At 41.5% G+C, this 26956-nt stretch overlaps 1 protein-coding gene across 2 annotated transcripts in view; it reads left to right on the forward strand.

The window, feature by feature from the left end:
• Window positions 1–26956, forward strand: part of LOC145410923 (uncharacterized) — a 90811-nt gene that overhangs the window by 51316 nt on the left and 12539 nt on the right. For both annotated transcript variants that reach the window (XM_080280966.1, XM_080280967.1), the window contains exons 5-13: window positions 5375–5475; window positions 7802–7940; window positions 13764–13871; window positions 15641–15839; window positions 16967–17110; window positions 17319–17439; window positions 18294–18460; window positions 20229–20463; window positions 23289–23504. In XM_080280966.1, coding sequence (XP_080137092.1) covers window positions 5375–5475; window positions 7802–7940; window positions 13764–13871; window positions 15641–15839; window positions 16967–17110; window positions 17319–17439; window positions 18294–18460; window positions 20229–20463; window positions 23289–23504 — 1430 coding nt within the window. The remainder of the gene's footprint in view (window positions 1–5374; window positions 5476–7801; window positions 7941–13763; window positions 13872–15640; window positions 15840–16966; window positions 17111–17318; window positions 17440–18293; window positions 18461–20228; window positions 20464–23288; window positions 23505–26956) is intronic.

Genomic DNA, 26956 nt, shown 5'->3' on the forward strand with positions numbered 1-26956 from the left:
AAAATGGATTACTTAATGAAAAAAAGTATAAAATCAAAGTCCGTGAAAGTAATCAAACTATGGCACCATAAAGAATAACACACAGGTTAAGTTTGGCTGCGGTGGTAATGTGGTGTGGTATGAGTGTGGGTGGTTGTGTAACTGTGGTGGTGGTGTGACTGTGGTGGTGGTTTGATTATGGAGGAACAGTAATGTGGTAGTGGTTTTGTGGTGGCGGAATGGCGATGGTAGTAGTGGTGGTAGGTGTGATGGTGGAGTGATTTGGAGGATTTTGTGTGGTGGTGGTGGTTTTATTTTGGCTATAGTGGTAATGGTGGTGATATGGTAGTGACAGTGCTGATGATGATGGTAGTGTGACTGTTAGTAATGGGGTAGTAGTGTGTTGTGTTAGTGTGACCGTAGTGTGGTGGAATGGAGTGTGGTAGATGGAGTGTGGTGGATGGAATGTGGTGGAGTGGAGTGTGGTGGAGTGGAGTGTGGTGGAGTGTGGTTGCGGTAATATAACTGAGTGGTTGGCAGAGCACCGCAGGGAGTGATAGAAGTGTTCCGGGAAGTAAAGGCACCTCCCTGTGGCGGGCCCTCGCGACCTCCCTTGTTCCCGTGCTGCTCGTTACGAAAGGGTAGCCAGGCAGGTGTATAAAGGTCTGACACGAACGGCTTTACCTGTGTGTGTTCATCATCATCATCACCATCATCATCTTTATCATCATCATCACCATCATCATCTTTATCATCATCATTATCATCATCATCACAGCAGCCCCGTTTCCCTCTTTGCACTGGCTGGGGAGGCTCAAAACAAGATTCTGAAATCTTTGACGAACATGAATTAGAAGGCAGAGCAAGTGTCTCTCTTCCTGTGCCGTGGGATATAGGCTACGAGACCTTAAACACAAATGCTGGGCGGTAGACTCGCCACGTCTCTGTGATAATACGATAGGGGAATTTGCAAGCGCCATTTCCTTCCTCTTTTATTGGCCTTTTATGAGCTGTTTACTCGTTTAATGCCTCGTGTTACTGTAATTAGGGACTTTTATCGGTAATCTCGAGTCTACATCAAATAATTTGGTTTATCTTAGCACTGGCTCATGCGGAGGAAATATTTGAAATCCTTTTTGTCCAGCCATCAAACTGTTACTTACTACACACTTTGAATCAATGCCACACAACTAAATAAATTTGCTAATGTAAAATGTCTTCGGTCAAGAATTGCCATATTTCACGATAGCTCATTAAGTAGTCTGTCGTGTGAAGCTGCTGGCATTAGAATGTCGTTTTTTTATCGTTATTTGCAAGTGCTTGTGTCACAAAGAAACATCTGCTCCAAGTTTTTTACATTTCTCATTAGTGCGTAAGAAACAGTTAGAAAAAGTTACTGTAACACTGGTACAGTACTGAAAATGAGACGAATATATAAGATGGGCCAATTTATTTCATCTTAAATATTGATAAAACTGCTTGCGCTGTTTTGCTACCCAACATTTTTTTGTTTTTCAGTAAGTTTATGATTGAAAGGATGTATGGTTTATTCACGAGCACTTTGATTATAGTTCTCCTGCTTGTTTTTGGAGGAAGAGAAGGAGGGAAGAGGAAGGCTGGGGAAGAGAAGAAAGGAAAGGAAGAAGGGCAGTGAGAGAAGAAGGAGGGTAAAGATATCTGATTAGCGAAAATTTTCAGCAGTAACGAAAAGCCAGGTGTACACAGAAGGAGGTCAGAGTAATCAGCCATTCCAGAACCCCCACATCCCTCTCCTTCCTTCTCTCCCTCTTCCTACCCTTTCTCTACCTTTCTTTCTCTCTCCCTTGCCTCTTCCACCTCTCCTTTCTCCTCTTTTCCTTCCTCTTCCCTTCCCCCTTTCTCCTACGTCAGTTTCCTCTCCTGTCCCATGAAATCTTCCCTTTTCTTCTTCCTCACCAGCACCATGTCCCCAACCTGTCACTCTCCCTTCCTATCTCCCACCATTCCTCTTCCACTCCTTCCCTTCCTCTCCCTTTTCCTCTCCCCCTCCCTCTCCCTCTCTCTCTCCCTCTCCCTGTCCCTCTCCCTCTCCCAGCACATATATTCCTAGGTTTGTGAGTGGACCAGGCTAGACTGTAAGGTAAGCACTATGACTGATATCGACTGCATAACTCTTACCTAATAAGTCGGTCACCTGCAGAGAGAGAGAGAGAGAGAGAGAGAGAGAGAGAGAGAGAGAGAGAGAGGAGGGGGAAGGGAGGAGAGAAGAGGGAGGATAGGAATGGAAGAGAAAGGAAGAGGGGGAAACTATAAGATGGGTGGATGAGGGGGAAGGGAATGAAATGGGTAAGTAAGGGGTGAATAGGGAAAAGAGGAGGGGGATGAAGGAAGGAAGGGGAAAGAAAGAATAAAACTAGAAGATAGGTGGGTGTCTGGAGGGGGGGGGGAAGTGAAGGAGGGGAGGGGGAGAGAATGAAGGAAGATGGGCGAGTGAGGAGGGAGAGAAGGAGAGAAAGGAGACAAAACTAGTATGAGAGTGGGTGGAGAGGAAGTGAGGGGAAAGAGCGAAGGGAGAAGAGGGGAGGAGGGAAGATGGGTAGGAAGGAGAAGGAGAGAATGAAGGGAGGGAAGAAACAGGGGAATGGGAACAAGGTGGAGGTAAAAACTAGAATGTGAGTGGATGAGGAGGAGGAGGAGGAAAGGGTGGGGAGAAGGGAGGGGGAGAAGGGAGGACTGAGGTAAAAGTAAGTGGGTGTGAGGGAGACTACAATATTACTCCCTGAATATTTTAGTGCCCCCTGCTATGTGTGTGTGTGTGTGTGTGTGTGTGTGTGTGTGTGTGTGAGAGAGAGAGAGAGAGAGAGAGAGAGAGAGAGAGAGAGAGAGAGAGAAAGAGAGAGAGAGATTCCACCAGGTGCCGCCACAGTAATAATAGACCAAATTATGCCCCTCCACATGAGAGAGAGAGAGAGAGAGAGAGAGAGAGAGAGAGAGAGAGAGAGAGAGAGAGAGAGTGCATACCAAAATAAATGTCAAGAAGTGAGTGCGAATGTCAGAGTGCGAGAGGTGAGTGAGTGCGTGTTGAAGAAAGATAGAGCTGTGTGTGTGTGTGTGTGTGTGTGTGTGTGTGTGTGTGTATCTAAGTATAAGGCATGTATATGTGTGTAGCTATGACCTGTGTATGTATGTGTAGGTAAGTAGTGTGTGTGTGTTCTAGTATATCTGTAGCAGTATGACGTATGCAACCCCCGACGTCACCGTTGAATGGTGACGTCACTCTTACGTCATCACTGGCAGGTGTTCACGGTTCGATATTTACCTACTTTCTAGAGCTTAAAGGTCGTCTATGTGGCTTTGGAGATTTCTTAACACTTGTTCCATAGCGATTCATTCTTCACATGGGACCTTAATATCCTCCTTTGTTTTACTGATGAAAGTATATCGATAGAAAAAGGACATAAATAGCATAAAAGAGAATGTTAAGGTTTGATATGGAAAATAGGCAATACTACTAGGAAAGAGGTTTTTCGAAGTCTCTTTTGTCACCTAGAATACTACTCTTGATTACATGTTTAAAATTTTATCTTTATTCAAGCAGTTTTCAAGTACTTCATAGTTGATTTAATGCAAATATTAAAATGAGAGAGAGAGAGAGAGAGAGAGAGAGAGAGAGAGAGAGAGAGAGAGAGAGAGAGAGAGAGAGAGAGACGAAAAACACTATCTGATTATTGAAACCTGATAGGAAGGCTTTTTTCCCCCTTCAAATTACCTAAGATCCTTGATAAATATACTTTGAACCATGAAAGCAAACTAATAAAGTATAACACATAATTAGAAGACACGCAAGGCTTCTTTTTTATCATATTTATTGACCTATTTATTTCCTGTGACCCTTTTATCGTTAATTGATGCCTCTTGAGTCTGGCCGTATGATGATGATGATGATGATGATGATCATGATGGTAGTGGTGGTGGTGATGCTGCTGCTTCTGATGATAACGGTGGTGGTGGTGTTGATAACGATAATGACGCTGATGATGATAATGAAGTATAAGTTTGACCTGCAGTTCTTTATTAGAGTCTCAAATCAGTAATAACGAGCAACATTAACTTGAATTTGAAGGGTTTTATTCTCGTTCAGTTAGTTTGGAATCTCTAACGTGTAAAGGGATTATTTAACGCAACTGGACGCGGATATTTTGGTGTAATTTGAGCTATTGGTGAATTTACACACACACACACACACACACACACACACACACACACACACACACACACACTTATTCTCCCCCCTCTTGATTCTTCCCCTCCCCCTCCTTGCCTCCCTTTCCTCTCACTTCTCCTCAACCTCACTTTTCTTCCCCCTTTCCTTCCTCTCTCTCTCCTTCACACTACTCTTTCATCTCCTGCTTTTCCCTTACCGTCCTGTTTCACCCTCACTCTCCTGTTCCCTTCCCTCACCTCCCATTTCTCCACCTCCCCTTCCCTCACCCCTCCTGTTTTACCTCTTCCATTTTATTTTTTCCTCTCCCCTGCCTGTGTCCTCCGCTCCCCTCCTCTTCCTTACCACTCCTTCTCTTTCCTTTTATCCCTTCTCTTTTATTCCTGCTTACTTCCTCACTCCCTTCCTTACCACCAACCTCACTCTTTGCCCCTCCGCTACCTGACTCCTTGCCTGACGTTCTGCCTTCACCTTCTACGCCCCTCATGCCACACCCCCTGCCTCACATTCTTCCTCACCCCTTACTTCACTCTTTGCCTCACCCCTTACCTCACTCTCTGCCTCACCCCATGCATCCGCCCCTAACTTACCCTCTGCCTTATTCCCTGCCTCACTCCCAACCTCATCCTCTGTCTCACCTCTTACATCACCCTCCGCCTCCGTTCCTTCCTCACTCTATGTCTCATCCCTCCCTCACCCCCTGCTTCACCTTCTTTAAACCGTCTCACTCTTTTCCTCAACGCCTACCCCATCCCCAGTCTCTAAAGCACCCAAGACAACAGAAGTAATGTCATTAGTGTATATTTCCCAGGTTCGTTTGTCATTGTTGGTGTTTCGCTTTCGTACTTTCCTCTAAAAATCCCCCGTCAGTTTTTCTTCACTGCATATTGTTCCTTCTCTCATCTACCTGCCACTTTCGGCTGGAGGATTCTGTGGGCTAGGGGAGAGCCTATATTTTAGTTATCGCTTCTTACTCTCGTTTTGTAGTCGTACTCCTAGACAGAAGTTGCCCAATTGTTTTTGGCCCAACCGACTTATAGCGGGTATATTCTATCTTTTTCAGTCTTAATATTACTACACCCTGTTTCAGCCTCTTTCTCCTGTCAGCACCCTTCCTCTCAGTCATACCTATAACCTCACCCCCAGCTTCCTGCCTCACCCCCGCCCTGTGTCTCACCCCTGTCTCTCCTGTAGTGTGTGGTGAGGTGGACCTACTGGACATACTGATAGAAGCTGGAGCTAACCCTTCCACCCCGGACATCCACGGTGCATACCCACTTCACTATGCCGCTCAGGTCAGCCCCCTCCACCATCTCTCTCTCTCTCTCTCTCTCTTTATATATATATATATATATATATATATATATATATATATATATATATATATATACTGGTATTTGTTTATATTCATATATGAAATATATATATTATATATATGTATACTATATATATGTATATAGATAGATATAGAAATGGGTAGATAGATGGCAGATAGGTACTGTATATTAGATAATATGTAGACAGATAGATAGATTGATATAAATATAAGACACATTTATTCGTAGATATAGGTAGATAGATGGGTATGATTATAAGATAGACATATACTCATAGATATAGATAGATAGATAAGTAAAGGTAAAAGTGGGGCAGATGTCATGAAGTGCTTATCCATGGTGCTCACCTCCATAACTTGGGCCTTTGGGCCTGTGGTGGGCTGTTCATCCAATACCCTGGAATGCAAGGCCACTGCATTGAGCAGGTTACCACAGGTACCTCCCCTAAGCGTTACCCTAGTTTATAATATTACCTGTCAACCCACAAAAGGTGAATGGACTCATAATATGAGTGATGCTAGCTGCTTGCACCAGGATTCAAACCCTGGGATTAGCAGGTGAGTGGTTAACCCGCCCCGTCCCATTGACGTATGGGTACGTTGCAACATTTTGCATTTGCCAGTCCCGGCGACGTACTGGTATGTCGTGCAATTGCAAGGTCCCTAATTTGCACAATTTTCAATTTTCGCGCATGATTTTTCGTACGTATACACAGGACACCCTCCTCTATTCCTCTACAAGATGCCACGCAGGGACATTGCCTTACACCGCATATCCTCCCCCCCTCCCCCCCCTCAAGCCATTGTCTCGGCAATTCACCTGTTACCAGTGACCTGGCCAGTAGAGACATTCAGGGCCAGAGTGATTCCCCAATCGATGACAATGTGGAGGACAAAGTTTACATAGCATTAGAGGAAGAAACAGTCAGAAATAATGATCAGGTAATGTGGCAAAAGAAGGTCAGGTATGGTGATGAGTTAGTGAGTGAAACAATGCTTATAATGCCTATATTACTGTTTGAAAACCAATATACTCTTGTACTACATATAAATTTGTACCAAGTAAATAAATAAATACCATTTATGAGTTTCAGGTGTGAAATAGTTACCCTCCCATAGAACTCGTTTTCTTTGGTGCCAGCCTGTTAGAAAACCTAGTCAGGTAAGGAGGTACTGGTACCTGGATCGAGTATTTTAAATCTCAGGTGAGCGATTTCTCTATGAATTTTCGATGTTTCTCACCAAAAACGGAGGTTTTAGCCCAAAAAAAAAATTTGAAAATACCTCAGGACTGGGAGGTGTCAGAGGTGCGAAATAGCTCGGGACGTGACGGGTTAAGTGTTGCTGCTGGTCCAATAACATTAGGGCTTGAATCTTGGTAGGGGCAGCTGGTTCCTTTTGACTCAGGTGTTCATCCACCCTCTGTGGATTGGTAAGTAAAGTACGTACCTAAGGTTGTATCTATGAAAGATAACTGTGGTTGCCTGGGTGATACAGTACACTTGTATGCTGCAGTATTAGGCTCAGTTGCCAGAAATTTGGAGATAAGCACTACTGCTAGGTACCTAATGGCATCTGTTCCCACTTGAATATGAAACTGGCCTCTTCATGTCATGGCAGTGTTGAAATTATAATTTGTGGACTTCTGAAATTTGGTTTCATAATCCAGAAAATTGACATTGAAAACTTTAATTTTCTGCTGTGTATATGCTTATTAATGGATTGACAAAACTTAGTGAATTGTGATATTAATGAAATTATTTCTTTGAAAAGTAAGTTCTGATGTTTTCAAGTTACAAATAGAAAAAAAAGAAAAAAAAAAGAACTGTTTGTATCAGAGTGCATACTGTAATCTGAAATATATATAATATTCACTTTAGCTTTTTACCATTACTCACAGTACTCAGTGGTTGTACTAAACTAAACAGTAGTAATCGAGGAGGTTGAACTCAACTTAGCATGAAACACCAGATGTGTTAAAAAAAAATATTGATCAGGACTCTATGGTACTATCACCATCAAAAGTTCATTGACAATCCACAGCTTGCATTGTGACTTGTCTTCCATATTTGTCATTCCTCCCCTTCTCCTAGTCTTTTCCTGTGTTTGATATTGTTATTATAATTAATGCTGTTTTATGCAATGTTTTTCATCACAATATCAAGGAGGGAAATGTCAGTACTCTTTTTATAGTAACAGTACCTCATTCAGCCATATTTTTGTGACCTTAGTCCTGTATTTTACATTGTTGATGTCCTGTACCTGACTTGTGCTTGCCACCCCAGATGTGTGGTCCCAACAGCGAGATGGGTAATGATGTGCGTGTCGGACTGATGGTGCTGAGGAAGCTGCTGCAACATGGCGTTGATGTCTCGGTCACAGACCACGACGGACGCCAGCCACTTCTCTGGGCTGCCAGTGCGGGTAGGACGCAAGGCACTGGAGCACTGTAGCTGCTTTAGAGACACCGTCTACTGTACAGTCTGCATCACTAGTTTTCTTTATGATGATGCAGCCTTGAACTGCTGAAATGGGCTTTCAGTCTTCTTTGAAATATTATGTTTTCATGGTAGGCTGCAGTGTCTCATTCTGATGCAGTCCCATGCTGGAGTATAATAGAACTGCTGAATGTGACTGTACTGATGTAGGCTGTGAAGGGCTCACTTTAGGAAAATTTGAGACAGTATTATTCTCAGGTAACTTTGTGACACATAGATAGTACCAAATTATTAGAGCTGATAGTTGATGTAGTTGCTTGTGTTTTACAACAGAATAACTGGTAGTTCTGAGCCAGTTGCCCATGAGCAGTAATATTGTACATCATTAGAAGAAGCCTTTGCACATATATATTGAACTTCAGAGTTACCTTTTGATAAGGTTATCCAGGTGTAGGATATGTGTGAGTTAACTCGTCGGAGACTTAGGTCTCTAGGTCACTGGGTTATTTCAGAGTTGATTTTACAGTGCCTGTGTAGGAGCAAAGATTGAAGATGTGTATTTTATTTGTCACAGTTTTGTATTGGCTGTATTTATGAAATAATGATACATGGTATGTCTTTGTCAAGGATGGTTTTCAGTTTTCACAATGCTTTCAATTTGTAATGCCATATGTCTGCATTGTCTTGATTGTGCATTAGAGTTTTCTGTATACAGGAGTTTGGCAAGGAATTTCACTCTCAGAATTCACGATAGTTTAAATAAAAAAGCACTTATTTTGCCATGTCACCCAAGTTTCTTGTTAATGCCAAAGTACATGGAATATTGAAAAACAGATGTGTACAGATAATCTCCTCTGTACTGTATGTTGAGAATTCACATCTATCTGCTGGACATAACTTACTGGGTGACAGAAGAGTGTAGATACTGTATGAATGTGAGTGTGTTTGCATATCTCCATCGCCTCCCCCTTTGCTGTCCCTCTTTTTCCTCACAGCATGACGGAGGGAGGGAGAGATGGTAGTAGGGGAAGGGAAGGAAGGGGGTCTGCATGATGTAGCTGGAAAGTTGGGATTGCATGATGTGGGGAGGGAGGAGATAGCAAGATATTAGAGGGCATACAAGAAAGGGAATATGTGATGTTAGGAGAAATGTACTCATAGGGTTATGCATGGGGGAGAGAGGAATGGTCCGGTAGGGGGTGCATCTCGATGATAGGATTGCATGTTTCAGCACAGAGATTAGAGATGACTGTCATTAGATATTGATTGCATGATGTTCTGTTGACTTCAAATTTTTCCATATTCTTAGACTGCATATACCATGCTGAAGACTGTTGGCCAATTGCATGTTGAGTTTTACATTAGGTGATTATATTCCATAAAACCGGTTTAGTTGACTTCATGCATGATAAATTGGAACTCAGTATACACGTATTTGTTTTTGTCTGATAGAATTGAGCAGTTCCCACAACTTGAATAATAAGTTGTAGTTGCATGAAATTTTGTGAAGCTTAATTGTGAAATAGGAATGAGCCTCTGGTCATTAATCAAATAAGCCCTCCAGTCTGACTGTGCTTGGCCTTCATGTGAGCTGAAAGCTGGTAGGGACCTTCATCAGGTCAAAACAAATGTGTCATTAATACATGACAGAACTGACCATAATTAGTTCTGGGCAAGGGGATAGCAAGGGGATAGGGTAAGAACATGTTTTCATGTCATACAACTTGGGATTGGACGTGATGCTCACCCAAGGCACACCTGCAGAGGTTAAATTCTCTGCCATCTAGAATCCACAGTGAGCCAGTTGGGAGTGGATATGCCTCAAATGTAGGTTGGCCATAGATGAAATGGAACAATAAGCAATGGATGACTCAAGTATTTCCCTGAAGAGTATGAGAGGCATTTGACAGGTTTTGCTGAAGAATTGGTCTCCCTTGTCTCCTGGGACTTGTGAAACACCTTCCTCTACTGATCATTCTCCATGTCTTTGTTTGTTTGTTCATTTGTAAAGGTTCCAACATGTTTGCATGCATCAGCATTGATCGCCTATTGGTGACTTTCCAAACTGTTCAGTCTGTAGCAACCTCTCTATTAACTTTATCCCTGAGGCCACACTCTGTGACCTCATCTCAAGTTTTCTTTGGTCTGCCTCTCACAACTCTGCCCTCAACATTCACATCTCTCACCCTCTGCACCTGGTTGCCATCCTTCATCCTCTCCACATGCCAAGACCATCTCAGTCTAGGTCTTCTCTTCACAATACTAATAGATCCTAGTCCTGCCCTTCTTCATTCACAGTCCTAACCCTTCCCCCCAGGCCTGTCATTCAAGTATGCATGACATATTCATCTGATCATTTTCAGCTCATTGCAGTTGAACCCACAAATATCCTCCTCCTTCACTGCTTGTCTCACTGCTGTACAGCATTACACTTCTAAAGCATGCCACATGAGAGACCCCTGTAGGTGTCAGGAGGGGCTACAACTCCCTGAACTTTTTCCAACCACTCCATACCCCTGTTACCAAGTTCGCTTCAGCCCCATCTCAAGTGCATAGCATATCATGTCCCCAAATAACAAAACATCACACACTCAAGAGACTCCAGCAAAACTACTCCTCTTCCACCTCTCTGTTCCTGTATGCTCTCCTTTACATACCACACACACAACTCAGCATTATTTGGTAACCTTCCTCTAACTACTGCTACATCTCTTATGCATCACTTAATGGAAACACTGCACAAAATGTCATTACTCCCCACACTCTTGTGTCAAACTACACATGGTCACAATCTTTTTACTTTGACTTGTCTCACCCACATAAAGGTTGATCTGTCAGTCTGAACAGCCCTTTCCATATTTCTCTGTACACACTGACTATTAGCTTTACCCTGTAGTTGATAGGGTTTTCCCATTCCTTAATAAACTCAATAAAATTGTCTGGTACTGGCCTGTAGAGATACATAATACATTCTCAGACTGAAGGGGTTTATGGAGATTATATCTAACTTGTTCATTCTGAGGGGTCTCTCCTCTTTTAGTTTTCAACACAGTTCCAAAATAGATGGAAGTATATGAATGTATACAATACCCTGAATTACTCTTATGTTCTCAAACTTAAAAACTGAAAACTTGACTGTTTTTAGTATGCCAGTTGGTTACTATATATATGTATAGTATCCTCCTTTCTTTTGATTCCCCTGACTATCCAGTGTCTTTGTATGTTTTACTTTAGAAATGAGACTATGTTCCATCAAACTACTACTCTTTTTTTTTTTTTTTTTTTTTTTTCTGTTCTCATAAATTTATATGCTCATCCTCATCTCTGGATGTTAGAAGCTGATGAACTACCCTAAAACGTCTATCATGAATGTTCTCAAGTATTTTAAGAGCCACATATTTCCATGACTAGTTTAATCAACAGCAAACCATATTAGGTATGGGAAACAGTGGCCTGTATAGACTGCTTGCAGTCAGAGGTTCTAGAAAAAAAAAGTCACCACACGCCGACTGGTTACTAGATCTACTCAGACCACAGTACTGAATGACGATGTCTCGATGACATTTACCTGTTCACACACTAGTCCTGCTGATGCACATAAACTCAATATATCTTTTGAAGAAAACATTTTCTGATATGACACACTCTGATAAGTAAAAGCAGTGCAAAAAGTTTGGTGTTGACCATCATCTATTCACTTAATGTTGTGCTGCCTACTTCTTCTTTCACCTTTATCATTTTTTTCCTGTGTCTGCCGTCATCTCTTCCTATTGCTCCCACCTTTCCTGTCTCTTTTTATTACGTTTCTCTCCATTTCACTTGGCTTTACATGGAGTGATAAGCCTATTGGTTTACTGTACGCCAAGAAACCAATTACACTGCTGGGTGTTAAACATGTAACCAACCCATATATGTTCCCTACATGTCAACAAGTGGGTTGGTGGAGGGTTAGTGCCCTTCCCTATGAAACAGCCAACTTAGAGACAAATGGTCATCCCTTATGGGTTTTTGGTGTCTGGCTATATATAGATAGAGAAAGTATACAGAAGGTGTTAAGTTGTTCAGGGCTGTCCCATTGACATTACATGGTTACTTAACATTATTCCAGGCCGATGACTCCCTGACGCATCATTTGTTGGCCAACCGATTTTGGGCTGATGACGTGCCAGTGTGTCATTTGTTGGAGCGATTTTTCTTGGCTCAAATACGTGGCACAACATAGGCAACACAGCTTTATTTTGTTGGAAACTACCCCTGGCCTACGAACGGGGTAGAAAAGTTACGCAAAGCTGACCCAGGAAAATGTTAAACCCAGAGAGAGAGAGATAGGGAGAGAGAGAGATCAGTCAGAGAGGGCATGTTGTAACCAGCAGATCAAGGGAGCAGGGGCTTTGGCTTCTTTTAGCTGTACCTTAGATGAGAAAGGAGTAAGGAGAATAGAAGCTTAAGTTACTTGGGTAGGATCCTGGTACTTTAACTTAATGGCCACACAAATTTAGCATGTCCTTTGATGCTGATTTTTACATTTGATCACCATTAGGCATGGATTGTAGCTTTTCGTCTAGTGGCCGTGAGTGCAGTTTGTTATTGTTATTACTGCTGTTTTTCAGCATTTTTGTCACTCATGATTATTTTTTAGAAATTCACCCATCTCGCCTCATTATTCCTATTAATTTCATTCTTTTAAACAGTGAACTGCTTCTCAGTGTGAATCAGTCTTATTTTTTTTCTGTTTAGTACTTGGCAACTTCGCAAACTCCTTACTACTCTATTTTTCCCCTTATAAGAATATGGATTATGTGGTGGTATAATTATGAATACTGAGACTGAGCTTCAGTGCATGACAGGCCTGAAGAAAGGATGGAATTTGTATAAGGGGGCTTGTTGCATGTGTATGGTTAATATCGTGGGTAAAGAATGTCGCTTAGTTTTGTGCCATTGCTTTTACTCTCCAAATTGTATAAGCAGGCTTTGTCGAGATAGCAAGTATTACAGTACTGTAGTTAGGCTGGTACTGTACTGATAAAAGTTTTGGTCCTTAACTTGTTAAAGCTAAAGGATGGGACAGGGTGGAGGGACAAGGGGCATAGTGTACTGTGATCCCATGGTTATTGCTTACTTGGTTATGATGGTTTTTATTAACATTGCTTGATAAAAATCTGCACTTCTGCAATAATTGTGCATTTTTTTGTCATAAAAACTTCATTGTTGCACACCTGAGCTGGTTTCTGTCGACAGCAATGGTGCAAAATCTGTGGCTCCTGATGACTTTGAGGAATTAAAATATGACTCCTTATTCAAGGAGTTAATCCCAGGTAGTGGAAACCACTAACTCTCCATCCCCCTAGTCTCATAACTCCATACCTCAAGCCCATCTCAGGTCTCAATATGGCATGTGTATCTTCCATGTTGTGCCTTTTTCATCATTTTCTAATAACCTATCCATGCCTATGTATGTTTCTGATACTTACCATAATAGTTTTTATGTGTTTAGTGGGTCTAAACTATTGTAAGAGGGAAAATTTTGGGTTATAGGTGGGGTGCCCAGTACCACTTAGTATAAATCTAGGATAAATCCCATAGGTTCTGTGTTTTTTTTCATCATGCACCAGGTGTGTAACCAATTACAGTATGTGCGATAACCAAGGGATCAGTGTAGTTTGAAAACACTGGACCAAGTCAGGATATGATGGGTGGTAGCACTGCATGGCATGACAAAGGTAGAACTCAGTATGGGAGGGAGGGTAGGGGTGCATGGCAGGCCCCGTGTGCGTGAGTGTTGTGGCACGCCTGGTTGTTGTCTTGGCAGAGGTGCGGGCGTCTCACGTCTACTGTCCCTCAGGCAGCGCCGATGCCATCCTTGCCCTCATCAACGCTGGCGCCAGTGTCAGTGCCTATGACAAGGATGGACTGACAGGTAAGTGTATGTGAAGTGGGTTGGGGAGCCTTAAAAGAGAGACAGGGAGTCGTAGGACAAATTAGTGCAGTATATTATTAAACAGTAGGGCAGTAGGGGAAGCAATGATTAATGTTCAGAATAGTAAAGGACATCACATGTGAGACAAAATGTCAAAATCAAGGATGGTATGGAGAAATTGAAAGTTTGATTGTTAATTTCTTTATTCAAGTCCAACTGGAGTAAGTCATCAGAACAGGAATGAAATTACTACATTTAGGCAGCAATCCAGGCTTTATGAGAAGTACAGTAGTATATGTCTTTTGTAATATGAAGCCATTATTTGACAGTAAGCACCATTTGTCAGAAGTCTGCATTGCCACCATTTTATATAAATCATTTAATGTTATGTTAAAAATCCAAAATTAGGTTGTGCTGTACTTTCCTCTTCAGAACCTTTACTTATGTTGCAGCATCACAAATGAGATGCTTAGTAGTTTAAGCATACAGGCATTAGGAATAAAATACAGAAAAATACAGATGAAGTCCATAATGGTGAGCAAATTACTACAAGGTAATTGCATTTTTACTGAAACTGCCAAAGCTTCATAGGCCAGAGGAAGTTTAAAAGGACATCAGATTATGGTATATTGGTGCTTTTCTCTCCTGACCTCTGAGTCAGGAGAGAAAAGCACCAATATACTATAATGTTGAGTGAAGACGAAGGGGAGCTGCAAGGCTTGGTGGATGAGTTTGGGAGAGTGTGTAAGAAACGGAATCTAAAGGTGAATGTAGGGAAGAGTAAAGTGATGGTCTTTGAGAGAGGTGAAGTCAGTGAATGTACAGCGAGGTTGGATGGTGAGGAATTGGAAAATGTGAGTACGTTTAAGTACTTGGGTAGTGTGATGAGTAAGGATGGAGGTTTGGAGGGTGAAGTGCTTGAAAGGGTACAACAGGGAAGAAAGGTTGCTGGTTCTTTGAAAGCAGTGATAAGAAACAGGGAAGTGAGCATGGAAGTGAAAAAGTTACTACAGGACAGTATTGTGATACCAACTCTAACGTATGGAAGTGAAGCTTGGACGTTGTTGGAAGGACACAAGAGTGAGAGCAGTGGAAATGAGTTATTTAAGAGGAGCCTGTGGAGTCACATGGAGAGACAGGCTGACGAATGAGGATATAAAGGAGCGTTGTGGTGTTGATGTGGATGTGATAGAAAGCGTTATGAGGAACACACTGAGGTGGTTTGGCCATGTGGAGAGGATGGAGGGTGAAAGACTGACGAAGAGAGTGTATGTGAGTGAGGTGGAGGGGGGAAGAGGGAGGGGGAGACTGAGGATGAGATGGAGGGATGGGGTGGAGAGGTATATGAGAGAGGGGGGTGTGAGTCGGGAGCAGGGCAGTGAAATGGCGGGGGACAGGGTGACTTGGAGGCGATTTGTTTGTGGCCACCCCAAACAGGATTGAGGCGTCTGGCAATAGATAGATAGATAGACCTCTGAGTGCTTCACATACATTTTACAACATTACTTCTGCAGATAGTTAAATATCTTTCTTTCTATCTGTCTGTTGATCAATTTATAACCAGACACCCTAATCCTGGGGGGGTGTCCATAAACAAATCATCTCCATATCATGCTGTTCTCCATCATCAGGCAGTGTTTCTAAATACAGTATTAGTTATTTTATAATTTGTCATTGCAACATTAACATTCTTCTGGATAGTAGTACAATATCATCTGAGCATCAGTGAAAGGTTGCATAGTTTGACTGAGCCATGTGTGTCCTTCAAGCACTGCACTGTGCTGCCTCCCGTGGACACCTGGACTGCCTGGATTGCTTGGTGAACTTCTGTGGTGCTGAGGTGGACACACTGGACTCTAATGGGTGCACACCACTCTTCTACGCTGTCACACTTGGCCATGCTGACTGCACCAACCTCCTCCTCCACCACGGCTCACACCCAGATAAGCAGGACCGCAAGGGGCGAACGTGAGTCTTAGGGTCACTGTTGCGTAAACCTAGGAAGATTTTGAGCACACTTTTTTTAAGTCTCTTTCTTCACACAGCTACTTAATCTCTTTTGTATGTTATTTATGCAGTGTTGGGGAAGATGTGGTAGGCCAAGAAGAATGTGTATAGATATGGCAATTAAATGTGTAAGGAAGCTAAATATGGAGGTTGATGAGGCTAGGGAACTGTCAGTAGGCTGAGTTGTGTGGAAGAACTTTGTATGGAGTACTGCTTATCTAGGGTTTAACACCTCTTTTAACATGAGAGTCACTGAAACGACTCTGGCTCTCGTAGGTAGTTTTGATAGTTCCATAATATAAAAGGGAATAGTAAGCAAGCAATCAAAGGAGGGTGGTGGCCACATCGTAGTCTGGCTCATTGTATTCATGTCTCTGGGAAGGCAGTATCTGTGGAATGAAAGACTGGTGGGAGTTAATGGAGGATGCTGTATCATACTGTTATTAAACATGGATACTTGAAGACCTAGGTTAAATATTTATACTCGTACTATGGAAAACATTTGCAACTCCCAAACTTTGCAAAGTATTGTAACGGTACATCATTTACGTTTTAAGTTTCCTTGTACAGTGACAACCCACCATCATCCAGAATAACCTTTCACTCCTTCAGTTCAGTAACATAATTTTCAATTTATTCTTTCTATCTCCAGATGATTTAATTCAGTTCAGGAGAGACTTCAAACTGGAAGTGTTAGATATAGCCTTCATTAACCCCTTTACTATTAGATGACTGCTGAATTATGAATAACTTTGTCTGGAGGCAGCAAGATAGAATCACAAAAAAATGTCATCGGATTATGGGGGTTAACCTCTCATATTCTGGTTATGTCCTTTTTGTCCCACTTTTGCTTCTACATGGCAATTTTATTCAGCTAAGGAAAGACTTCCTGCATTGAAGGAGTTTATTAAGGCAATGTCAAACTCATCTGGGGTGGAATATATCTGACCTCTCCAAGAATCCATCCTAAGCTGAATAAAGTCAAGACATGGCAAGAATAAAGTGAAAAAGACATCCCTGGACTCTTTGGGTTAAGCTGATATGTGTTTAAATTCATCTTTTCTCAATTCCATCCCTGTCTAACACAGGCCAGCCCACTGTGGTGCGGCCAAAGGTCAGCTGGAGACACTGAAGCTGTTGCATCACCATGGGGCTGACTTATGGAAGAAAAATGTGAAAGGTGACCTACCATTGCATGAAGCCTGTCAGTCTGGCCGCAAGGACCTTGTAATGTGAGTTTAAACCATTGGTTGTAATGATTAAGCAAAAAATATGGTGTTTTGCCATGCTGAATTTGTCTTGTATTTCTCTCTTTTTCCCAATTTGTTGTTATTTATTCATTTAATATTGCATTTCCTTTGATCTCATGGTAGTCAGTTTCTCTTACTTTTCATTCATATGCTACCACTTCTGACAATAACTTTGATCCATTACCCACAGGTGGTTATTGTCAATGCGTCCAGAGACGGTTAATGCTCCTAACCTGGATGGCCGCTGTCCCCTCCACATTGCAGCCATCAACAACAATGTAGAGATGTGTAAGATACTCATGGACCAACAGGTGAGGGGTCTGCGCAACTGCACCTTAATAACATCAAGAACTTGAAAATTAAGTGATCTAGGTAGATAACAATTATGTTTTAGGGAAGGTTATTTAGTGAATATTAAGAAGTAAGCAACGTTGGGTCTGGTTAGTACTTGGATGGGTGACCACCTGGGAACACCAGATGCTGTTGGCATCCCTACGTCTCAAGTGGGGTTGGTGGAGGATTAGTGCCCCTCCCTGTAAAACAATTAACTCTAAGCCGTTGGCCACCCCATTTGGGATACATGGCATCTGGCAATGAATGAATGAATGAAAAATACTGTATGTAATGAAGAAGTCATGATTGTAGTGCTGTGTTATCCAGTTATGCTCTGTTTCATTTTGTTATTTTTTAGCTTATTTTCCCAGTTCTTGCATATTATCTGCAGTTTAACTGACAGATTTATCCTGAACCAGGACATTGCTCTGTAGATCATGCTTGCCAGTCTGCTGTACTGTATTTTGAAAAGAAATGTTCCATGCATGAATTGGTCAACTTTTTTCATCTGACAGCTGTTTTCTGATATGCAGTACATGTCTCTTGCAGCATTTTTCAGCATATTGTACCATGCCAGTTGTAGTGTACAGTTGCTTTGAGATTGGTGTTCCAGGAGGTGAAATGGTCAAGTTTCGTAAAGTCACTGACCTAGCCCATGACCACGAGGTTGCAGGTGTGCCAACCCTGGCTTGCATGCAGAGTAATGAATAAACCTTTCCTGTGAACAGGGTAATTCTTTCATTTTTTCTGGCATCAAAGAATATTATATGGAAATTTGCAGTACAGCACTACATTATGCTGCATTTCTATCTCTTGCTTTCTTTTTCATCAGGCATCTGTTAATCCAATAATGAGGAACTCACGAGGGCAGTTATTGACACCACTGGATGCTGCTGTGGCGCGAAGTAACCGAGGTTGTGCCAAATACTTAGCACTGCATGGGGGAGTCACAGCAGCAAAGCTTACAGACAAGCATGCACTACAAGCAGCTATGCAGAAGTAAGTGAACAAGATCAATGGTACTGTACAGGCAATGTAAATGAGATCCATGAATTGTTTCAGGGCTCCATAAGTAGTTTCCCACTGATAATGTTTTATGAGTTTTAATATCTTTGTGGCCAGTTCCATATATAGAATACAAGGAAAAATGTCATTACTCTTGCTGTGTTTTACATTCTGAAACAGGATGAAGAAACTGCAAATGCAGTATTTTGTATTCAGTATTCATAGATGCAATATTTGCTCATGTAATAATGCAGGACAAGCCAGAATTATGAGAAGTAACCTCACAGTTTACTTAATGTAGCTTCTGGTATTGTATTATACAAGTACTACTGTAGAGTACAGTAGGTGATAAGTGCCCAGGTAGTCCTTAAGTCAAAACTTCACCTGAGTACTGAAGTAAAAAATGTTTTTAAATGTAAAGTCAGATAATGCATCTCAATACTCATTTATTGGACCATTAATGCTTCATTAAGGCAATGGATTTTTGTTTTTAAGCAATGATTTTTTAAAAGCACTTCTAACTCCTAGATGTAAACCATTTTTTGAGGCCCAGCAGTTTTCCTACATATCACCTGTCATTGCATGTCACCTACTTTGGTGATAATTCCCACCATCTATACAAAATACATGCAAGTATATTCATATTCTAGACTAATGCAGTGGCATTAGTGGGGATGTTTTATGGCTTGTTTGGTGGGTTTTGTGGAAAACTAGTAAAGACTTAATGAAATTGAGATCCCCAACCTGGTCCCTGTGTAATGGGGTCTATAAATGTCCACGTTGCTCATAGCCAAAGTGGGATCCTCTCTTTGGCTCAGTGATAATGTGCGCGCATGTGAAGCATGGGGTCCTGAGTTCGAATCTCGGCCAGACCAGTGACTGCAGTAATTTGTTAAGTTTCATTTCACTTTGTACATTGGTGGCAGTGGTGGGATGAGAAGTGAGGCTAGGTTGGCAGTTTATGGTTAGCTGGTAGTGTCCTTGTCCTTACATCCTGAGGATGAGCTGTTCGGTATGGTCCACAGCTTCCCCAGTGGTGGCCCCTGATGTTATGCTACTGTGTGTTCGAAACTCACCAAATTAATGACCAGGGGGAAAAAAAAAAGGGTGTAATGGGGTCTATAAATGCACTTGTTGCCCATAGCCAAAGTGGGGACCCTCCAAACGTGTGCGCATGTGAAACGTGGTGACCTGAGATCAATTCTCGCCAGACCAGTGATTAATTTTTGAAGTTTTATTTCACTTTGTGCACCTGCCTCAGCCTGGGATGCTTTTTTTTTTTTTTTTTTTTGAGATAGCAGTTCACTAAACCATTTGACCCTTTTCTCTGTAAGATCGACATCCTGTACAATACATGTCTGAGAGGAACAGGCAATGTTGTGAAGCCTTTTCCGGTTTGGTTGTGCAACTTTGCTGCAGAGAGGAAAACAGAGAAGTTCTTATTGTCAGGGATGGCCAAGGGATCATATATCAGTCACTGAACTTATGGGTCCCATGATTGTCAAATAAGAATCCCAGTTCCTTATATGAGGGTTAATGAGTACCAGCACAGTATTATATTTTAGACTTTTTCAGGCTTGGACAGAAAATGAAACATATTCATTTCCAGCCACAAGGTTTGTCAGCTTCTTTTGTTCTCATTACACAGGTATTACTGATGTCATTATACTGTACTTTCATTCTGGTATAGATATGAAAATTAGACATCAGTATCCTTATGTACATTGTTCCATATTCTCATATTTGTGCATGGTTATTTCAGAGCACTTGAGACGAGTCAACAAAGCAATACTGAACATGGAGGAGAGGAACTTATGTCCTCCTCAGCCTCCTCTGTGCTTAAATCCAACATTTCTACCATGACGGCCTCCCCAGTCAACATAGAGGCCCAGACAGACACAGGAGATCTGCGTGGTGAGGCTGGCACTGAAGGGGATGTGAAGGATGGAGCTGAGGTTGGCCGGGATAAAAGAAAACTTGAACACAGGGATGCACAGGTTAGCTTCTGTTCATACTCATTTTATGGCATCTTCTATACTGGTGCTTTTGTAGCATCATCCTTTATTATATGAGTTTATTTCAGTATACTCTACCATATTTTGTTCCTCATTATGTACATTAATTTGATATATAAAAATTTCATCATGTGTATTTTCATCAGAATTCTTTCTCTCAAACATAATTCATTATTATCCATATTGTAAGCGATATATACCAGGTATATGTATTATTCTTGTTATGTGTGTGTCTGTGTGTGCGTGTGTAGTGATGTTTAATGTTATATAGTACTTTTTGCAGTAATACTACTGTACATTACTGTGGAAGGTATTGATGTTCGGTGTCAGCCAGAACACCTTCATTTTGTCATTTGTAGTTGTTTTAACACTTAAAAACACAGTGTATATTCATACTGCTCTAGGTGTCTTTTGATGGAATGCATAATAATACTGTACTTCATTCCCCTTCCCCCTACCCCATTATATGATGATTTTGCCATATGTTCTTTTTCTTCTGACAGCCTCACAGTAAGGTTGATATTCTCTGCATTATGTGTATGCACTCCACCATAATATGTATTGTTAATGTTATGAATGTCAAACCAGGACACCAGAAAAATTCAGAAAAATTTTATATTTTAAGAATATATTAGAATGTCAGCAATATTATTTGATGATATAGATCAGTGATATGCTGATTTTTTTTTTTCTTTTTTTTTTTTTACATACAAAACAACAGGATTTATCTTTGTGCTTAATTTTACAATATATAGTGTACACAGTATTTATAATTTACTTCATGAATTTTCATTTGTGTGATACTTGCCTCCTTTTCTACCAATGGTGTTTCATGTGTGAATTTTATTTTTTTCACTCTAGTCTGCATATTCTTTTCATTCCTTAATCATACTTGCTCCCTTGAGCAAATCCATGAGTAGATGTTTTTGTATATAATGCAGAGTATGTTTTTTGTTGCTAGATGTTGGCATTATTTCTTTACTTTCTTGAAGACTGGCACATCTGAAGTCAACATACGCAAACTGGTGTTGGAGGAGGAGGCAGCAGAGGAAGCCAAGAGGAAAGAGGATGAGAAGCAGCTGAAAGCAAAGGGAGAAAGTATAACAGAAGAGGGGGAGGTGGAGGAGAATTTAGAGGAAAAAGGAAAAAATGAGGGGGAGGCTGAGAATGTAGAAGTGGAAGAGGGTGGAGGGAGTGAAGAGAAAGAGGGGAAGGCATCAGAGGAGGAAGAAGTTGAGGATAAGAGTATAACAGAAGAGGGAAATGTAGAGAAAGATGTAGAGAAGCAGGGTAATGAAGAAGGAGAGGTGGAAGAAACTGTAGTAAGAGAGGGAGAGGATGAAGCAAACAGTAAGAGGAAGTCAGTTCAGAAAGAAGAGTCACAGTTAGAAGGGAATGTAGCAGAGGGGGAAGAGAAAGAATCTGTGAGTGCAGATGAGGAAAAAAAGGAAGAGAGTGACACAGAAAGTTCAGGAGAGAGTGGCAGAGATAGAGAGAAAGGTACAAAAAAGGAATTAACAGATGAAGAGTCTGAGTCAAGAAAAGAGAAACTCAAGAGGAAATCATCTAGTAGAAACACCTCCCATGAAAGAACACAAAGTGATGCAGAGGATAATGAAGCAGAAGAGGAAGAGGAAACAAAAGAGGAAACAAGAGAAATACATGAAAGAAAAGAAGAGGAAGAAGTGCTAAGTGGGGAAACAGGGGATGGAGAAAAGAAAGCTGTAAACAATTCTGTAGTTGTTAAGAAGGGCACTGAAGGAGAGGCAAATGGTGATGATGATGAAGGACATAGTGATAAGGAAGAAGGGGAAGGGGAAGATGGAGGAGAAGTAGTGGAAGGACAGAGAAGAGGAAGATCTAAACGAAAGGAAAGAATGAAATCTAAGGATAAGTTAACAAGGAAAAGTAAGTCACGTGAATCAAGAAGCAGGGGACAAGAGAAAAAGAGAGGGGGTGGTAAGAGGAAGGAAGGGTCAGTAGAAGCAATGAGTGGGAGTGATAGGGAGAGCAGGAGGGCTAATTACAGTCAGGAGGAAGGTGAGAGGGAACTGGAGGAAGAAGGAGAAGAGGAGGAGGAGACGGAGGAGGAGGAGAGGGGTCATAGAAGAAGAAGGCGGAGCAGAAGAGATAAAGAAGACAGTGAAAATGAGGCTGAGACGAGTGGAGATTATAAGGATGGTGATGGAAGCGAAGAGGATGGTGATGATAATAGTGAATATGAGGTGTCAGGTGAGGGTGAGGCAGGTGAACATGAGGCAGGTAAGGAGGGTATAGATGGAGCTGAGAGAGCTGAAGGTGAAAGTGAAAGCCAGGTGGATGAACTGGCTCCTAGAGGGTCCACCAGACGCTCCCGCCCTAAGTCTGCAGCTAGCCGAGGGAGCATCAAGAGGGTGGGTAAAGTAGGAGGGAGGCGAAGTAGGGCTCGACGGACAGGAAGAGGGAAGGTGCAGCGGGGTCAGGGTCAAGGGGAAGAATATGAAGATGAAGATCAAAGAACACATGAGCTGCTACTGGACGCCAGTGGACGAGACTTCCTGGGTGTGGCAGGTGGAGGTCCCCAGCCGCAGTCGCCAAGTATTACCCACGGGCGAGACACAGGCGACTCAGGCTTCAAGGTACAGTTGCACCACCTCACAACCAGCCGCAGGAGGCTCGCGACCCTCGCGGACACCCTCACTCACAAACCCTAGATCCTTCTGCTGCCTCTTTTTCTGCATGCTGTGTTTTTGGTCATACTGTCTGTGTTGGATCATCGCCTTGGTCTGCCCTGCCCCACTCCTTACACAGCCCTCCCCCTGCTTCAGGAGTCTGGGTATAGTGATACAGTGGTGGCAGGCCGAGAGTCAGATGCTGATGATCCCACGGACACAGAGAGACACACCGATGATGAAATATTTGTAACAAATACAAGAAGAAAGAACAAGGCAAGGGGGCGGCGGGCCAGATTGCGGGAAGACCAGGTGGGGGCAGGAGAGGATGGGAATGGCCACTCAGACCAGCAGGATACAGACCACAGTCAGGTGACTTGCAGCCACTACACTGAGGACGACACTAAGATGTTTCAGATGTCCTTGTTCACCATTAAACCTACTCATCCTCTGGCCAGATTTACCCTCTGAATTTCATACTTTCCACTGAATTACTGTATTAGCACTGAGACTGTGTGTAACATATAACTGCATATTATCACAGGTACTACGGGAATACACCTTTTCCTTCTTTTTAGCACTGTATAAGAGCTGCACAACCCTAGAATACTTGCTGAACTTCATATATTGAGGATATACTTCACCCATTTAACCCCTTCAGCCCAAGGAACTTATTTTTGTTTTATTCTTACTGAACACGTGGAGGCATTTTTGTAATGGCCATACCATGTTCAGGGGGTTCTCAGGGGGAAGCAGTATATTGGAGGTGGCAATGATGATGATGGTGATGATGATCAGACTATTTTGTTCATCTGAGGAGAGACTTTTCAGACCTGTGGGGTTAGCTTACTCAGTACAGCATTAAATCCTTCATTGTGAGAGTGCTGTCCAAAACTAAATGAAATAATTTAGCTGTGGTAAGAATTAAGTACAAAAATGCATCCTCAGGCTGAAAAGGTTAATTTCTTTTAACCTGCCACACTGTACCAAGCCAAGTAGTAAGAGTGCTTGGAAATGTATTGTATAATTTATATACAGAAGTTTAAGATTTGGCTAAATTTATCATCCAGATTTGATTTCCAACAAATATTCTTTCATGCTCATTCTGTTAGTTCATTGTCATAACAGTACAGTAAACTCTCACTATATTGGACTTCACTGTTTTGAACTTAGCTTTAGATGTCTAAACCTCCTGGATTTTCATTCTTTATGTCAGTCTTAGTCAGATATAACTAATAAAAATCCAGCAGACAATGCTTAATTTTAATATTTTTCTTTTATATGTGTTGTGATCTTTATTAATATTCAGATATGCACTTCATTCTGCATCATTTATTGTATCATTGTCTAACATCATATTAGTATGCATACATTACTTTAGAGTGTCTCACACTCACATTGCACTAGACTTTTTTCTCTATATGTTGGATTCAGAAAAAAATCTGATTCAGTATAGTGAAAGTTCATTTAATATATATCAGACTTTTCCTCTGATCAGACTGGGTCTTCCCTGAGTTGGTCTGATATGCTGAGATCTTTGGTACCTAATTCACTTGTATTACAAGATAAACAAGTAGTACGTTAGTAGTTACAGAAATATCTGCACCATTTGTTTTTTTAGTTATGCATTACAGTTAGCATATTGGACCTGGACCAAACGATATAATCAGTGATCCTATTGTCTGAGATTAACGCTAGATTTAAGAACTAGTTAACATGTAATTGACTGGAAACATTGGAAAATGCTTTTAAATTCTTGTATTGTTGCAGTTGTTTCTTCATGGTTTTGAACTCTGAGTGCTCTTTTCATTCTTATTATGCTCTCTAGGCTTTCATATTAGTGAATTCATTCATTATATATGTTTTACATAGAAGTGAAGCAGAATATGAACACAAGTTCTTTTAGTGCTAGTGGTCCTTTTTCTGAATGTCTCTACTTCATTCATTGTTTGCAGCTTCATTTTGAAACAGAGCAGACTCAAGAACTTCTTCTATACTGACATGATTATAAGGGAATATTTAGCATCTCACTTTCTTGAAAATAAGTGAACGTTGTCATATTATAGATGCAGATTCTGCCCTTGAATATTGTTTTACTGGTCCAGTAATCCTTGATCATCAGAAGAAATGTGATATTACATCACTGTACATCAGCATCAGATAGGAAGAGTGGATGGGAGAAGCTATGCACAGTGTAGTTATTTGCACATGACCATTGATTTTGAATTTTGTGTATATGCATGCCAGTGGGGTAGCCACATGATGCCAGAGTATACCAGACATTCTGATGAACTACTCGTGTAATAAATTAGTGTGCAAAATTCACACCAACTAGTAGAAATGCTAGCACGTAAGTTGATGCATGCCCATGTTGTTAAGATTGCATCATTTGATATGTACTGATGATAATGGGTTAAAATGATTTTGCTGTACAAAGTCATGTGCCACCAGGTAAAATGACAGTGTTTGAAGGAAAAGAACATGATACAGCGAATTAGTACACAGTATAGGGTAGAGAGAGGAGTGCTGGTAGCACACTTGCTTTGCAACTGAGACGACCCAGGTTTGATTCCTGGGCTGATGGAATTGATGGACATTTTTCCTAAGTTCCCATGTCCCTGTTCACCTAGCAGCAAGTAGGTACGTGGATGTAAATCAACAAAACAAGTCATATTCTAGGGGAAGAATCTAAGCAGGTCATATTCTGGGAGAAGAAACTAAGCAGGTTGTATACTGGGGGAAGAAACTAAGCGGGGTAATATATTGACCCAAGCCATCGTGGGAAGGCCTCTTGGCTGCAGCCCTCCTTAATGGAGAGGTCTGGTCATTCAGTGGGCTATAAAGGGCTGCTGAATTTTCTTCTTCTTTACAGGGAAGAGGGGGAAACAGGATGAATGACATATTGTGGTACAGATAGGTGATGATTTGTTCATGGAGGTCATTAGCTTTAGGTATGGTGAAATTAATTGTGGAGTGAAAGGAGATTCCTTCATGGTAAAAGAGGAACTGGTGACATCTGCAGTATTCTGATGAGATGAATGGTTACCCAGAAGGCAAAAAAAGAATCTTCATGAGACTACAGTATGTGCTTCCTCATGCAGTCTCATAAGTAAATGAAACCTAGGCATGAATGGTAGAGAAATTTCTTGGGTTTTAGTCATTAGAGTTGAGTGTCTTTAGAATAACTGCAGTCATAGTTAAGCAGATTGGATGGGATAAGTACACTGTTGTAACTGGACAATTTATGAAAACTGTGGAATATAAGAAAGGTCTGTGTAGGGTGAAATGTGGCACTGCTAAACGAATGAAGAGAAACATCTTGAGATGATGGGGATGTGTTCAAAATATACTCGTAGATGGTACCAAAATAAAGTCTGTGGAAGTGAGATTGAGGGTATTACTGGAAGAGGAAAACTGTATGTGGTGTGGAAGAATGGTGTGAATCAATGTTAGAGAGAGAGAGAGAGAGGGAGAGAGAGAGAGAGAGATTGATCAAAGGACAAAGTAGCTTGGAAGTGGTTTTATCATTATCCCCTATCAGGTTGAGGGGGGGGGGGGCAGGTGTTCAAGGGGGAAGAAAGACATCAGAGAAGATTTATACATGCTTTCTATAGAAACATTCTAGCAACATCAGGTTCCTGATAAGAGGAACTCTTCCTCCTGGTTTGTCATCATGGCTCTTTTAAGTGTTTAAAGTCACTTATGGTCATAGAAAAAAAAAATACAGTAGTGACTTGCAAGAAAAAATATGTTACATACGAAGGTGGCAAGCACACCGAAACACTTTCCTTACTTTAATTGGTGATGCATGGCTTGTTCACCCC

This window comes from Coenobita brevimanus, chromosome 87, assembly GCF_032717465.1.
Source record: "Coenobita brevimanus isolate Jiangsu-jjx chromosome 87, ASM3271746v2, whole genome shotgun sequence".
In the NCBI taxonomy this organism is placed as follows: Eukaryota; Metazoa; Arthropoda; class Malacostraca; order Decapoda; family Coenobitidae; genus Coenobita; species Coenobita brevimanus.